This window comes from Neophocaena asiaeorientalis, unplaced genomic scaffold, assembly GCF_003031525.2.
Source record: "Neophocaena asiaeorientalis asiaeorientalis breed wild unplaced genomic scaffold, Neophocaena_asiaeorientalis_V1.1 scaffold599, whole genome shotgun sequence".
Classification (NCBI taxonomy): domain Eukaryota; kingdom Metazoa; phylum Chordata; class Mammalia; order Artiodactyla; family Phocoenidae; genus Neophocaena; species Neophocaena asiaeorientalis.
In genome coordinates, this window is record NW_020173499.1 from 804,409 (window position 1) to 818,629 (window position 14,221).

General features: G+C 57.0%; 2 protein-coding genes across 4 annotated transcripts in view; one reads left to right on the forward strand and one right to left on the reverse strand.

The window, feature by feature from the left end:
- Positions 1-14,215, reverse strand: part of PDLIM4 (PDZ and LIM domain 4) — a 14,684-nt gene extending 469 nt beyond the window's left edge. The window contains exons 1-6 of one of the 3 annotated variants that reach the window (XM_024747599.1): positions 14,055-14,215; positions 9,411-9,562; positions 5,554-5,635; positions 819-1,000; positions 439-602; positions 1-114 (exon numbers count right to left, since the gene is read on the reverse strand). In XM_024747599.1, coding sequence (XP_024603367.1) covers positions 1-114; positions 439-602; positions 819-1,000; positions 5,554-5,635; positions 9,411-9,562; positions 14,055-14,147 — 787 coding nt within the window. In that variant the 5' untranslated portion in view covers positions 14,148-14,215. Of the gene's footprint in view, positions 229-438; positions 603-818; positions 1,001-5,553; positions 5,636-9,410; positions 9,563-14,054 lie in introns of all 3 variants that reach the window. The other 2 variants (XM_024747597.1, XM_024747600.1) reach the window with 2 other exon arrangements.
- P4HA2 (prolyl 4-hydroxylase subunit alpha 2) overlaps positions 1-14,221 on the forward strand; it is a 76,716-nt gene that overhangs the window by 1,763 nt on the left and 60,732 nt on the right. The window lies entirely within an intron of this gene.

The window sequence follows — 14,221 nt, forward strand, 5'->3', positions numbered from 1 at the left end:
TGCCGTGGCCGCAGCGCGAGCCCTCCGGCAGCCCCTGCAGGCCGCTCAGCGGAGCGCCTAGCTTGCCCGCCGTGGGCTTGAGGTTCCGGGGGCCGCCAGGCCCGGGCCGTTCCCCTGAAAGCCAGAGCACGATTGGCAAGAGCCCGGTGCGGAGGTCAGAAAAGGGAAAAACTTCATTTCTGCGGAGTGTGGGGCTGGGCCCTGCTTCCGTAGCCACCGGCAAAGAGACTGGGATGGGGGTTGGAAGGGCGACAGGGGTTGGGTGGGAATGAGAAAGCCCGGGCGCAGCGAGGTGTGTGGGAGCGCGCTGAGGACACGGGGGGCGGGGCTAATGGCCGGGAGGCCGGACGTGGGGTCGCAAAGGCGTGGCTTGGGCTGGTTGGGGGCGCGGAGTTCGGTACCTCAGGGATCGGGAAGGCGGGTGAGGTAAAATCTTACCGCCCTCGCCGGCCTCTAGCATGCCCTGCAAGTAGCGGAAGGAGCCTGACTGCTTGGGCTCCGCAGCCGTCGGCTCGGCCGACTCCCGAAGCATCCTGTACACCTCTGAGCCCAGGTCTACTCCGCAGTCGCGGCTCCGCGAAAGGCCTCTGGCCAGGTCAGTGCTGGGCGAAAGAAGATGCACTAAGGGACAGGGTTGCAGTACCAGTCTTCACTCTGCCAGCTCAAGGGTCTGGTGTGGTTTCATGAGTCAGAAGGCAATCAGCTGAGACCCAAGGATCAAGTGTTAAGGGTCAGGATGGGACCTGGTGTGAGTTTTAAGGGCTCGGGGATTAGAATGGGATCTGGGTATGGCATCAAAGATTATGCCTCTGTACTACCTGTGGGGTGGAGACACGTGCAGGGTGCCCAACTGGGCCAGTAAAGTAGCCTCACTGCTGCTGCCATTGTGAGGGACTGGGAGGCGAGGTGGCTGCCCGTAAGGAGATCCCAGGCCTGGCCTGCCATCTTCTGGCCCAAGCCCCGTGGCTGAGGGCCACCTGCTTGTCGCTGGACTGCCATCCTAGGAGAGAGAGGAGCCTGAGGCACTGGGAGACCTCTGGGGTAGGCCCTCTGGCCATTCCTTGTACACCCACCCCTGCCCTGCTATGCCAAGCCTTCTTGGGTGTTGGCTGGCTACTCTTGCTCGGGTGTCCGGTCAGGGAAGGGGCTTGTGGGGAATGGCTGAGCCTTGGGCCTGGTTCAATCCCTGCAGAAATGAGAAATGCTCATGGAAAGTCAGACACAAAAACCTGAGTCCCTGAGACTCAACGTTGGCTCATGAGCCCTGTGGTGGTTCTGACTACCAGTGCCCATGGGGGACAGTGTTGGGGCAGGACCATCCCAAGAAGATTTTTTTTTTTTTTTTTTTTTTTTAATTCCCGGACTGGGGCACGAACCCGTGTCCCCTGCATCAGCAGGCGGACTCTCAACCACTGCGCACTACCAGGGAAGCCCCCAAGAAGATTTTTAAGGCCAGCATGTCTGGTTCTGAGTGTGTGGCTTCCTTGCAGAGGTGGTCCTGATACCAAGTCTTCTTCCCTGTCAGAACTGTGCTGGGTACTGGATGGGCCCATGGCTGGGAATGCAAAAAAGGAATTCCTGTTCTGCAGCCAGGAAGGGTCATCAATCATTGTGTCCCAAGACCCTTTAGTGAGAGCAGGCTGAGGTTTAAAGGTACCATTGTGAGGTCAGCCCCCTCCAGGCCTGTATTTTTTCCCCCATTTCCTGCTTCCCAGGCCAAAATAGGTGGCCTTCTGTAGACACAGCAGATAGGGGCAAAGGCTTGGCCAGGGCTCAAAGCTCCCCACACCACCACCCCACAGCCAGCCTGATGGCCACGGCTGAAACATTTGAGGAAGAATGCCCTGAAAACGCCTCCTCAGTCCATGAGAAGAGGTCAGAATCTCTGCAGGCGTGGTTTCTGAATTGGGACCTCAGATCTTTGTTGCTGCAGGGCCATGTTGCCCCTCGCTTGCAGGCACACAAGCCTGCCCTCAGCAGTGTGATAACAGGCATGCACACTCTCACAAGTACATTTACAGACATACCCATGCATGAAGGCAACACATAGGCACCAGCCAGTCCTCCACCTACATACACCTAATCACACAGACACAGTTACATATACTCGGAGCCAGTGCTGATCATGCTGGGGATGACCATGGTGACCTCCATGACACAGTTGGTGGCCAGAGCAGCCTGACTTTGGGGTGGGGCCCAAGAGCCCAGGCCATGAAGTTGTTCTCAGCCTCAGTCTGGGAGGTGACATGTAAATCTTTCCTCCCCTCTACAGTGTGAACAGGGATGCTAGGTGGGGAGGAAAGGATGCCTACCCTAGAGGGAAAGAGCAAGCCTTGGACTCGGTCAGCCTCCAGCTGGGGCACAGTTGAGCCTGCAGGGCTTTGCCCAAGCTGCTGCTTTCTACAGGCTCTGAGCTGGGCAGGGGCGTGAGGAATGGGCAGACTAGCAGCTGAGTGACTGAATGGGGGTGGTGTCCCAACTTCTCCCACCCCAACAGACAAAGGAGAGGGGGTCTCTCACTGCCCAGGTGGGCCCCCATCAACGAGGCAACAGCAGCACAAAAACCTTTAGCCTTAGCCTCTGAGAAACCTGAGCACTCTCACACATGTGTCTGCAGGGCAGGCAGGCCGGGGCTGGCCTGGCCTCTAATGGGGACCAGATGGGCTATGGGCCATGGGGGCAGGGCTGTGCCCCGTACAGAACAGGCTTCAACAGGAAGGGGGAGCTGGAGGGACCTGGAGGGAGGAAGCCCTCACTGACCCCCACCCAGCAGGGTGTGGGAGTTTATTGCAGGATCATCAGAGCCACCGCCCCTCCCATGGCCACCCATGCAGCAGCCTCTCTAGGTCTGAACTCAGTGGTTAGGACACACATGGTGACCTCAGTGTTGGTTTGAGTCTCAGCTCTATCACTCGCTCACTGAGCAAGTTACATCACCTCTCTGAATCTCAGTTTCTTCATCTGTGAAATGGGGATGATGGTTTCTATCATAAGTTCCTCGTGGAGATAAAATTGAGACAGTTGCATACAAAGCACTTAGCATAGTGCCTGGCACACATCCATTTTTGGATGAATGGCTGTCATGGGCATTCCTGAGCCCCCGTTCCTGGATTTCCCTTCTCCATGGTGTGCCTGGTACCATGTGTTCCCCGTGTCTGAGTACCCGCCAGCTGCCGATTTGGTTGTTGAAGTCTCAGTGGGCTAGTCAGCAGCATGGGGTAACTGCTAGCTTGCTCATCAGCTCCAGCATGACTGTGGTCAGAATCTAGGACACTCAACTTGGACAGAGGTGGGCACTAAATCCAGGTGAGCAGGTGGCACCTCCCAGAGGTCAAGCTCCAGCTCCCTGCTGGTCTGGAGAGGACAGGCTGAGTCCTGCGCTGCCTGCTGCACCTGGCTTGCCTTAACCTATCATCTGGTTCTCAGTTCAAATGCCACCCTCTCCGGGAAACCTTTTCTGATCACCATCCTTCCTCCACTCTGGGCTGTGTTCCCACGTAAGGGCTGAGAGAAGGAGACTCCAATGACTCTATATGGAAGGTGGGCCTATATGGTGGGCCTAGAAGGTGGACTCTATATGGAAGGTGGGCCAGTTGGTGAGTGCCAGGGTACCTTGTGCTGGTCTTAGGGCCAGCTGTCGTCTTCCCCTCCTGTGATGGCTCCAGCTGGGCCCACCGCCCTCCCCGCTGCAGGTAGAGCTTGGGAGCAGTATGGAGACAATGGGCCCTGTATCTGTGTTCCTGAGGACACGGCCCTACAGGGGCTGGATGTGGGTGTTTCTGTGCCCCCTTCCATGGAGCTCATGACCTTTTAAGTACGAAAGGGGGGCAGCAGCTGAGGGGCTGCCCTGTTGCTTGTGGAAAATCCCCCCGCTTCCAGCCTGAGCCCCACAGCCTGGCCCTTGAGGAGGTCAGTGAGGGAAAGTGTGGGACAGAGGGAGCTGTTCTCCAGCCCCCAGCCCCACTGGCCCAGAGCCTCTCCTGGAGGACTCAACAGACTTGAGCTTCACATTCCAAAGCTCAGGCCCCCTTGTCCTATCCATCTTGGTACTTACACACGAGAGCTGGGCTCACACACGAGCTGGGGGCCTGTGCTACGCTATTCCTGTTTCGTCCATGTCAAGTCTGGGTGATTTGTCTATGCCCCCCAGCCCCTGTCCCCATGGGTCCATGGAACTACCAGAGCAAGCTTCTGAGACCCAGATGTGGCCACAAATCTCTTCAAGAACAGCTGAGGTCCTGGGTAGAGGAAACCGAGAGCCTCTCTGTGCCCTCAGCCCTCACCTCTGCCCCCTGCCACCCCTAGGACTTTTTTCTCTGAACCTACGGCGCACAATCTCACCTCTGGGCCTTTGTATGTGCTTCACTTTGTATGTGGCACACTTCTCTCCATGCCCCTTTGCCTCCCTTATTCTTCCAGACCCTCAGGTCTTGGCTTGGATACCCCCTCTTCCAGGGAGCCCTCTCTGACCCCTTGAGTCAGATACCTACTCTGGACTCCTTTGACCCCTGGCTTCTTCCATCCCAGAACTGCTAGGTGCCTCTCCCCTTCCAGAACGGGCACTCCCTGCGTATGGTAAGCACCTGGCCTCAGGGATGCCAGCAAAAGCAAGGTAGGGAACAAATGTCAGAGAAAGATGGGGACTGGGATAGGGGGTGAGGGAGAGGCCATGGCAAATCATTCCCTCTGGTACAGCAAAGCCTCCGTGGAGAGACAGTGGATATGAGCAGGCCCTGGGGGCCATGGTCCCACATGCTGGGTCCCAAGTTCTGGCTCCATCATAGACCAGTCGAGTCTCCACCTTGCCCAAACTCAGTGGCCCAGAAATAACGAGTTCACTCTGGATACCTCAGCTTTGCCCACTTGGCCACCCCTCAAGCCCATGGCAAAATGAGGCCCTAAAGCAGCCTGGCTCCACCTCACGCTCCTTGAGGACAGCACCATAGCTGTGACTCTTGTCATACACAGAAAGGTGAATGAGCAGACAGGCCTGCAGCCTGAGGTCTGCTAGCTGCGATCATGGAATGGCCAGGAGAAAACTTCAGTCTTGGAGAGGGCAAGGCAGTGCCTTATATTCTAAGGTTGGCTCTGGCCAGGTAGGTGCCCAAGGGTAGGATGAGACAGAAGAGTGCCCCATAGCCTGAGGTCACTCCACAGCCTATGGCTGTCCCCCACCCCTCCCCCAAGTCTGTGACTTCCTCCTGATCTGGCAACACTGGGCGACAGAGTGAAACCCAGCTGGGTAAGTGGTAGCCCTGAGCCAAGGCCTGGCCCAGTCCCTGCCCACCACAGGCACTATTGTCCCAGAATCCAGGACTGCTTAGAGTACTGACAGAGCCCACAGCAGGTACCTGTCACCTTGGGAGCCCCTGATGGGGCATGGACAGAGCCCAGAGAAGCCTTCTGCTTCAGTCTCTGACCTGGGCATCTGAGAACCACAGTGAGGACATCCAATGCAGTTAAACCCATGGACAAGGCCTGGCCTCTCTGTTCTGGGCTTGCTCTGAGCTAGGCCAGGCCAGGCCAGGCCAGGTGGTATATATATGTACATACCTGGGCCTCGGGATCGATGTGGATCCTGTGTGCCTGAGCCTTGCTGTCCTCTGGGGTATTGGGCCAGCTCCTGCCTTCAGGCCTGTGACAGGAATTAGGATTGTCAGAAATCTCTGCTTACTAGCCCACCATGCCTGGGAACTAGGACCAAGAAGCGCTGGGGTCTGGGCCCAGGGCCACCCAGGACCAGGCTTGGTACCCTGCATGGATAAGGATACTACCCCAACTCTTTCCCCTGCGCCAGAATGCTGGCCTTCGTGGCAAGGAGACACAACTCTAGATCTGCCACTCACCTGGGGTAGGCTGTGTGCCCTTTCTCCACCAGCTGCTCCTTCCCCCTCTGGTCTGGTTCCTAGAAAGGAAGCCCTGCAGCTTCCCCACCTTTCCACCCTCTCTGTGGCCTATGGAAGCTCAGCATAAAGAGGGCCAAGCTCATGGCGGAGCAAGCCAGGCCTTACACGTTGATCAGCTAGGAGCCCATCAACTCATCCCGCTTCCATTCACAGCCTCTGATGAGGCCTGGGAGTCAGGCATCCGTGGGCCTAGGAAAAGTGGAATGGAGGCTCTGAGGGGTGCACCTCCCTTACTGCTGCCGCTGGCAGAGTCATCATCAATGTCTGCCCAGCCCAGATGGGAAACAGGCCATTAGGAAATTCCTGCTTCGCCATAGAAACCAAAAGCCAAACACCACTCAGGAGGGAGAAAAACATCATAAACCTGCCATAAGTGGGGGCAGGCAGGGCCGAGAGGCTACAGGCCTGGGGCCCAGTCCTGCCACTGAGTAGTCCTGTGAGAAGGCAGGCCAGGAGGGTGTGTGGACCCCGGATTGGCAGGTGGGTGTGAGTGAGACTGGTTATACCAAAGGGGAATAATGTCCCCACTCTGCCCCACAGGGCCTCCTGGGTCTTCTCAGGGGTCTTACCACTGGGCTAGCAGCTCAACCCTGCCCCTGTCCCCCCACTCAGCAGAGGATTTTAACAATCTGATTACACGTGTAGTCCACACTCACTCTGCTCTTCCTCACCATTGCCCATTCCTTGGTCCCCTGCAGGCTACCTCTCTTCTCCACAGCCTTTCAGAGGCCTGTGGCCCCAAGGCTCTGCTGTTCTACCCCCCACTGGCATCTGGTTCTAGCCCCCTCAGCCAGGCTCCCAACTGACTGCCCTAACTCACAGCTCTAACTATGGTCTCTATGCACTCAGAACTCTGCTGGAATAAACCTAGGACATCTTGTGTGGCTATTTGGCCTTATACTTCCTTGAAGTCCTGCCCAGAAGAGAAGTACAAGCCTGCGGTCTGAAGATCAGAGGGTACAAAGTACCCAGAGCCATCAGAGTGGCCCAAAGGCATAAGATTGGAATGAGAGGCTTATTCATGTGTCAACCTCCACCCCCAGGTCTCCACACTTTAGGCTGAGCAGGTAGCTCCATCTGCCATCTTTAAGCCCACCAAAGGGTGGGCTGTACAAATCCATCTTGTATCCCATGTAATAGGTGACAGGGACCTCACCAGAGGCCCCAGGGTTGCAGCTGATGCAAGGAAGGTCCTGGACCTACAGAACATGCCCAGAAATTATGGGTTAGCTTGGATTGCTGGATACCTGGCTCTGAGTTCCAGACAAAGTAAGCATAGCGGGGAAGCTGGGCCTTTACTTCACTTTTCATCCTGTGGAGAAGTCTGGAGGAGTACAGCCCTCTGTACGCAAGAGGGCAGGTAGGGAAGCTGGCCTAGGTAGAGCTCTGGGAGTGCTGGCACAGAGTAGCTCCCTCCAAGCAGCTCACCAGGCCAATCTTCCACAGACCCCATGTTGGGGGTTGTCTTTGGAGGCTCAGGCATAAGTCCTGGCATGACAGGCAGGATAGAGAGCAGGGTCAGAGGCCTTGCAGGTGAGAAGGCACCCAGGAGAAGAGATGCTGGCCCAGAAGATCAAGGTGGCCCCTGTGTCTTGATCCCCCAGAATCTGCATGTGTGAGAATTAGGGATAGGGGGCTGGGGGACAGGACATCAGGTTTTTATCCTGACGGAGCAGACCCTGTATGTCATCCTCACTCAATCCCAGATCGCCCATTTTGAAGTTGAGGAAGCTAAGGGGTCTGATATTAAATCACTAGGACAACACAGTTCTCAAGTGCAGAGCTGAGACTAGAACCCAGATCTGTGATAGGAGAGAGTGTGCTCTCACCTGCTCCATGGCCAGGCAGCATCTGGGGGCTCAAATACCCAGTGTGGAACAGGTCAGTGGACCCCTGGCTCCATCCATGCCTGGCTTGGAACAAATGGCCAGGGAAGGAAGGAGGGAACAAGGGGGACCTCCACCCTGCCCCGACCCTGCTACCCTCCCCTGACATCATTCCCTCTGTGGACCTCCTGAATCAGGCCCCCTGTGAGCCTCCCCTGCCCCTTGTCCCACTACTATCAGGGCTTCCCTTATTCAGCCATGCAGAGTCAAGGCCAGAGGTGAATCAGGGCCCAGGAACCCAGCCAAGTTGGGTGGCCTCAGAGGCCCCTCGTGGGCAGAGCAGTGCTGATGCTTCCCCCAGCCAGCCTGTACCTCGGTCTCAGAGAGGGTGATGAATGTGATCCTGCTTTATGGAGAAGGAAACCCAGGCTCACAGAGGTCATCTGGTGAGCCTAAGAGCCCAAAAAGTCTGGAAGAGGGCCAGCTCTGCTGAACTCCCAGGACAGAGCTTCCTCACTGCGGGCCAGGTGGAGTGTACAAGGCCCTGGACTTGCAGCTGGGCCCACTCAGCGCCAAGAGCAGAGTCAGGGGTCCTGACTTCAACACGGACCTGGGCCAGACATAAATGGGGGGGGCTACTTCAGAAGGCTTCCCACCATGTTTAACGGCTCTGAGCCCATGGATTACACCCTGCCCTGCTGGCTCTAAGGCCTGGTTAGCCGTGTTGTGGTTTGGGGAGGATTCACCTACACACATCCACATGGGGTCATGGAAAGTCGCTGTTAACAGTGAACGTGGCAGAGCTGAGCAGTTATGTCTGACTTCCCCGGATCTAGGCAAGACAGGGGGAGGGAGATCCCGCCCAGCCCGGACCCAGCCGACTGCCATCAGCCTGAGCAAGGCTGGAGATGCCCCAGGTAGACCTTCCATCCTGGAGCATGTCCAGGGCACAGATGGGGCTTGGTGACCCCCCAATCCTCCCCTTCCTGATGGGCAGTATAGCATTACACAGTCCACAGCATCCAGATTTAAGCAGGGCAGAGGTTTGGGCCATAGTGGGGACAGCTGAGGCAGGGCAGCTGTGGGGCTCGTAGAAGTGGTCAGCCGTCAAGCAGAAGGAATGGAGTCTTTGGGAGTGAGAGAGACCTGAGGTCAAATCTTGCTTCACCATTGCTCTGCTGTGTGACTTGAAGCACCCTCCAAACTTTCTGAGTCTCAGTTGTCTCACGTGTAAAGTGGAGACTATATTAGGTTTTACCTTATCGAGTTGGTTTGACAGTTAAACAAGGTGTTGAACGATAAAATTCTTTGAACTGGTCATCAAGCTTGTCACTCATGGGTGGGAAAAGGACTGAAATCACACACATCTCACCCCCGGTTTGAGGCTACTCAAGGTCTTAGTTCAGCCCTGATTTTGGGCTGCCTACCCCCTGCCATAAGTCCCCCAACATAGTTCCAGCCATAGGTTAAATGGGGGCTTCTTCCTCTCTTAAGCCACCTGCATCTCCAAACAGTGCCTGTCAAACCCCTGTGAAAGTGCTGCTCCATAGGAGTGGGGTGCCAGGAACTGAAGCAGAGAGGCTGTGTGAGGCCCAGCTCACCCAGGATGTTGGCCACCCAGAACCGAGCCTCCCCTGATTCACCCGCATCATCCTGGCCCAGCCTGCCCTGTGCGTACCTGCTCACGGAGAGTATGAGGTGGTCATGGCAGCCCTTGATGCGGTTCTGTGCCTCCAGGTGTGTCATGAGCTCTGTGCTCTCACCATTGATGGCCTGGATCAGGTCTCCAGGGCACAGTGCAGCCAGGGCAGCCTTGCTGCCAGCATGAACCTGTGGATGGACAAGCCAGATGGCTGGACATTGGTCATTATGTGGCCTTGCTGTGGGCTCTGTTCTAGACCCCTTCCAACCTCAGAACTGGGCCAGTGTAGCCCTGCTGCCAATGTGACCTGTGGGTGGGCAAGTTGAGTTCCCACACGGCTTTGCTGAAGCCTCTGCTCTAAACAAGCCCAACTCCAGCACTTGGAGGTCTGGTGAGGTATGAAGGGCATATGAGAGGGGCTTCCTCTGGGCTGGGACAAATGGGATGTCACTCTTGCAGCCTACATACATGCAAGGGACACAGAAGGATATGTGCTCTCCAGCAGATACAAAGCATGGACATGTCGCATGTACGCTGTATTGCCCCACCCAGACAGACCTCATAGTAGCCCCTTGACCTGATGTTCAAACCCTTAGTGACCTTTTTTCCTCTCATCCCCACCCCTCCACATTTACCTCCACACACCCACACTCTATCCAGACCATCTGAACGTCAAGGGGGTACTCACGGGTACCAGATAGCTCTCACCTTCACACTTCTACAGATTCTGTTCCCTCTACCTGGAACACACTTTCCTTTGACCCCAAACCCTAATTACCAGCTTACGCCTCCTCATCCTTCAGGTCTCAGGCTCTCAGCAGAGGCCATTTCTCCTGGAAGCCTCTCCTCTGGGGTCCCACAGTACCCTGTGCACCCCCTTTACCACTCTTCTCCCCTAACATTGTTAGTGCCTCATTCTGTGCTGTCACCTCCCCAGGCAAGTCGAGGGCCATCTACTTTTAGCTGCCAGCCTGCACTCCCGGGTCACAATTTCACCTCCCTTTCCTCTGGAGGACAGGCACAAAGGCCACCCCAGTGCCACTGTTGATCCCAGAGGGTCAAGCAGTGTCCACATCTGGAGCCTCCTACAATGCCGGTCCCTTGACATGTGCCACATGAGGTTGGGAACAAGCTCACAGGAGGCCTAAGTAAGCAGCCTCGGGAGGGAATTCAGGCAACAGGACATCCTTTACCCTGTCCCTGGTCCCAGCACAGCCTTTGGAAAGAGACTTTAGGGACCCTCATTCCTCCCAGCCTCTCAAGCTGTGGCTCAAGAGCTGTCAGTGGCACTGTCCCTGTTGGGGTGGGAGCTCCTGGAGGCCTGGCCAGGCTCAGCTTAGCCAGTTCCCTGTAGTGAGTGGACAAAGCTGAGGTGCTGGCAGCTCCTTGGCTGGAGTCCTGGTGTGGGTACTGCCAAGCAACCTGCCCTGAAATAGGCTGCCCCAAGGAACGTTCTTCTGGAGCATGCTACCCTCAGCCAACCAGCCCACCATTAATGTTCCTTTGTAGGGCATGGGCACCTACACAGGCCTGTCTTCCCAGGGAAGGCACCCACTTGGCACCATCCCACCCTCCCCCCAAGGCCCTGCTCTAGGCCCCCTCTCCTACACGGATACCTGCTCTGTGACATGGCCTGGGCTCAGTGCTTTAGCCATAACTAGCTCATGGCAACCTCTCAACCACCTGATGAGACAGAGGCTGTTCTCATTCCTATTTTCAGATGAAGAAAGAGAGGCTTTGGGGATGGGGCATTTTGCCCCAGTCCCCATGCTGGAGAGGAGTCTTCTTCCTCAGGGGGGTGGCTAGCTGCAGGATGACTCAGCCAGCACAAGGGGTGCATTCAGGCCCCTGTGGGTGGAGGAAGTTCTCGAAAGCAGGGGTGGCTGGGACTCTGCCAATTCCGTTAGCTTGGGAGCTCTGGTCAGAGAGGGCATGAGGCCAGGAAACCGTGACTCTTCCAACTGCCTTTACATGCATTGTTTCATTAGTCCTCAAGGCAAGCCTATTTCCTAGATGAGGAAACCAAGGTCCAGAGAAGTACAGGACACTCAACTGATAAACGGCAGAGTTAGGATTTCAGTCCAGACCAACCGATTCCAAATGCTATGCTCTTAACCAGTGTGCTTTTCTGCAAAAGGGAGTGAGGGGAGAGACAGTGTCCCAAGTAGAAGGATCAGCATGTGTAATGGCTCATCTGGGAGTGAAAGTAAAAGCAGGCTCCTGTGGCAAAAATATCACCAAAATATCGGTGAGGAGACAGTGGAAGAGATGAAATCAGAGGGAAAAGCAGGGACCAGACCTACAGGCCTTGTAGGCCCAGGCGAGAGGATTCTAAACAGGGAAATCGCAGGACAGAGTTGAATTCAGGCTGATCCTTCTGGCTGCTGAGTGCAGGATAAAGACAGAAGGAAGAGAGAGGGGAGTGGTGAAGTCAGCTGGGAGGCTGGAGCGTGAACCAGCCCCTTCACCTAGAGCAGCGACATTTAAAGCCCCTGTGTCACTCCACCTGGCCTAGAGGCAAAAAGCCCCTACAGGGAGCTGGGCGCACAGTTAGTGGTGTTCATTCCAGGCACTAGCTTCTAGGGACCTGGTAGCAACAACCCATTAGGATTCCAAGGCCAGTAGTCACTATAGTTTGTGAGGAAGGAGCCCTGGGCAATGTTTGGGGGGGCTCCCAGAGGCTTTGTGGGCTGAGGTTGCATAGTCCCAGCTCTGCCAGGCAGCCAGCCTCCTCTCTGTCTGAGTGTGGCTGTCTCCACTGGGTGGGGGAAGTCCCGTAAGCATGGGAGGGGTCGGGTCTTGAACCCCCTCGGTGAGGACACTCCCACATATAATCAGTGTCTGTAGACCTGCCCTTGAGGTACCTGCTGGGCAAGCTGTGGCCTGTGTCTCCTCAGCCCCGTAAATCTCCCCAGATCCCACCCAAACCCAGGCTCAGCCATCCTGGCTCCTCAGGCCTTAGCTGCTGCTCTGAGACTTTGGGGGGACAAGGCGGGGGTGTTCTTCCTGGTAAACCCTTTCCAGCCTGTCTGCCTGCCAGCGGCCTGCATCCCGATTAGCTCCAAACAAGGCCGCCGCTGTTGCTGCCGCTGTGACGTGTGGAGGCCTTTCCTCGGCGAGCAGGCAGCCGCGTGGGCAACAGATGTCTCTGCTCCCTGCTGCCTGCGGCCGTCAGCCGCTGCCACTTAGCCTGTCAGCGGCCTCACGCCCAGGGTGCCTGGCCCGCCGGCTGGCCTAGCACCCCCAACAGCCTGCCTTGGTGGTGGACACACAGCATGACACTCACTGGCAGACACAGATGTGCACGCTCTCTCTCTCTCTCTCTCTCTCTCTCTCTCTCACACACACACACACCCAGGCCCCCAGCAGGGCTCTCTCAGGGAAGTGGGAGATGAAAGGCTCCTGGATGTGTTGAAGGCCCACCTCACTCAGCCCCAAAGGACCTGGTGGCCATGGGGTGAGGGCAGATGTGGGAATCCTCCCAGGACAGCTGGGCCTGCCTGTCACCCTGGCCCCCAGAAACGGGATTCCATGATTCCATGCTCCACCAGGTGCCCACCCCTTCCCCTAAACTGGAAAGAAGACTCTGAAAGCCCAGCCAGCTTGGTCCAGCCCCCATGGCGAGAGGTGGCGGAAGGGTTGGGGGGAAGGTACCCTCAGTTCCCCCGATACAGGGCCCCGAAGACCAGAGCAGCTTGTATGGGGTCAAGGGATGGCCCCAGGTCCCCTTCTCTCTTCCTTTAAGACTGGGAGCCCCCAAGGGCAGGGCCTAGGTTTTCTCCTCTTCTGTCCCCTAGCCTGGGACCCCCAGGGGCAGCGTCTGAGTCCCGTCTTCTGGCCCTTCAAATATGGGACCCCAAGGCTGGGCCAGGATCCTGTCTTTCCCCGTTTGGTCACCCCCCTCTGACAGGGCCCGAGTCATGTCCTCTGTTCCTCTGTCCTCCTCAGATTAGCCACCGCCTGGGGTGGCGCCCCCTCCTCCTCCTCCTCTGCCTAAACCTGGGGCAGTGCATGGCCACAGAAACTTGAGGAACTGGGTGGAGGTTATCCTGGCCCCTGGCCTTGTGTGTCTTGTGGCAAGGGGGTCTCACAACTGCATAGTCAAGTCTCCCTTTCCCTGGAAGCCAAAAATTCCTCCTGGTCACTTCCCCTTAGGACAACTGAGGTCATGGATGAGAGACTGACCAAAACCAGAGTGGGGAACTGGATGGATCTTTCTTTCTTCAGTTTCAGAGAGGACCCCAGACCTCCTTGGGATCACTCAGCTCTACTGGCAGGGACCCTTGATAAGCTGAGTCTCTCAAGTCATTTCGGTTGAAATTTTCGGGCTGGGTTCAGTCGAAGCAGCATCTCTGGGCCTCTGGAGATCAGTCCAGATCTCTGGCCCATGACTTTGCCTGCAGTGAGTCCCCCAGAATGAGGCCAGCAGGGAGGCTGGTTTGTGAACTCCTGGGGGGAATCCTTCAAGGGATAAGGGCAGGTAGGCCCAGCGGGAGGGGGAGGGGTCTGTGGCGACGCTGCCCAGCCTGGAAGCCTCCTCTACAGCCTGTGGGTCACCGAGGCCAACCCTTGGCCTTCGAGCCTCCAGGACGTCGGGGATCCGGGTCCCGGGTGGACGGACTGTAAGGACTGGGTCTCAGATTCAGGACCTCCCCGCCGCCCTGTGGCCGCTGGACTCACCCGCGAGATGGTGAGGGGTACGCTGAAGTCCCGGCCGCCCACCAGGCGGAAGCCCCAGGGCGAAGGGCCGCGCAAGGTCACCGAGTGGGGCATCGCGAGCCGGAGCTGCGGCCGGAGCTTGAGCCGGACACTGAGGAGCCGCCGCCGTCGCCGCCGCCGCCGCAGCC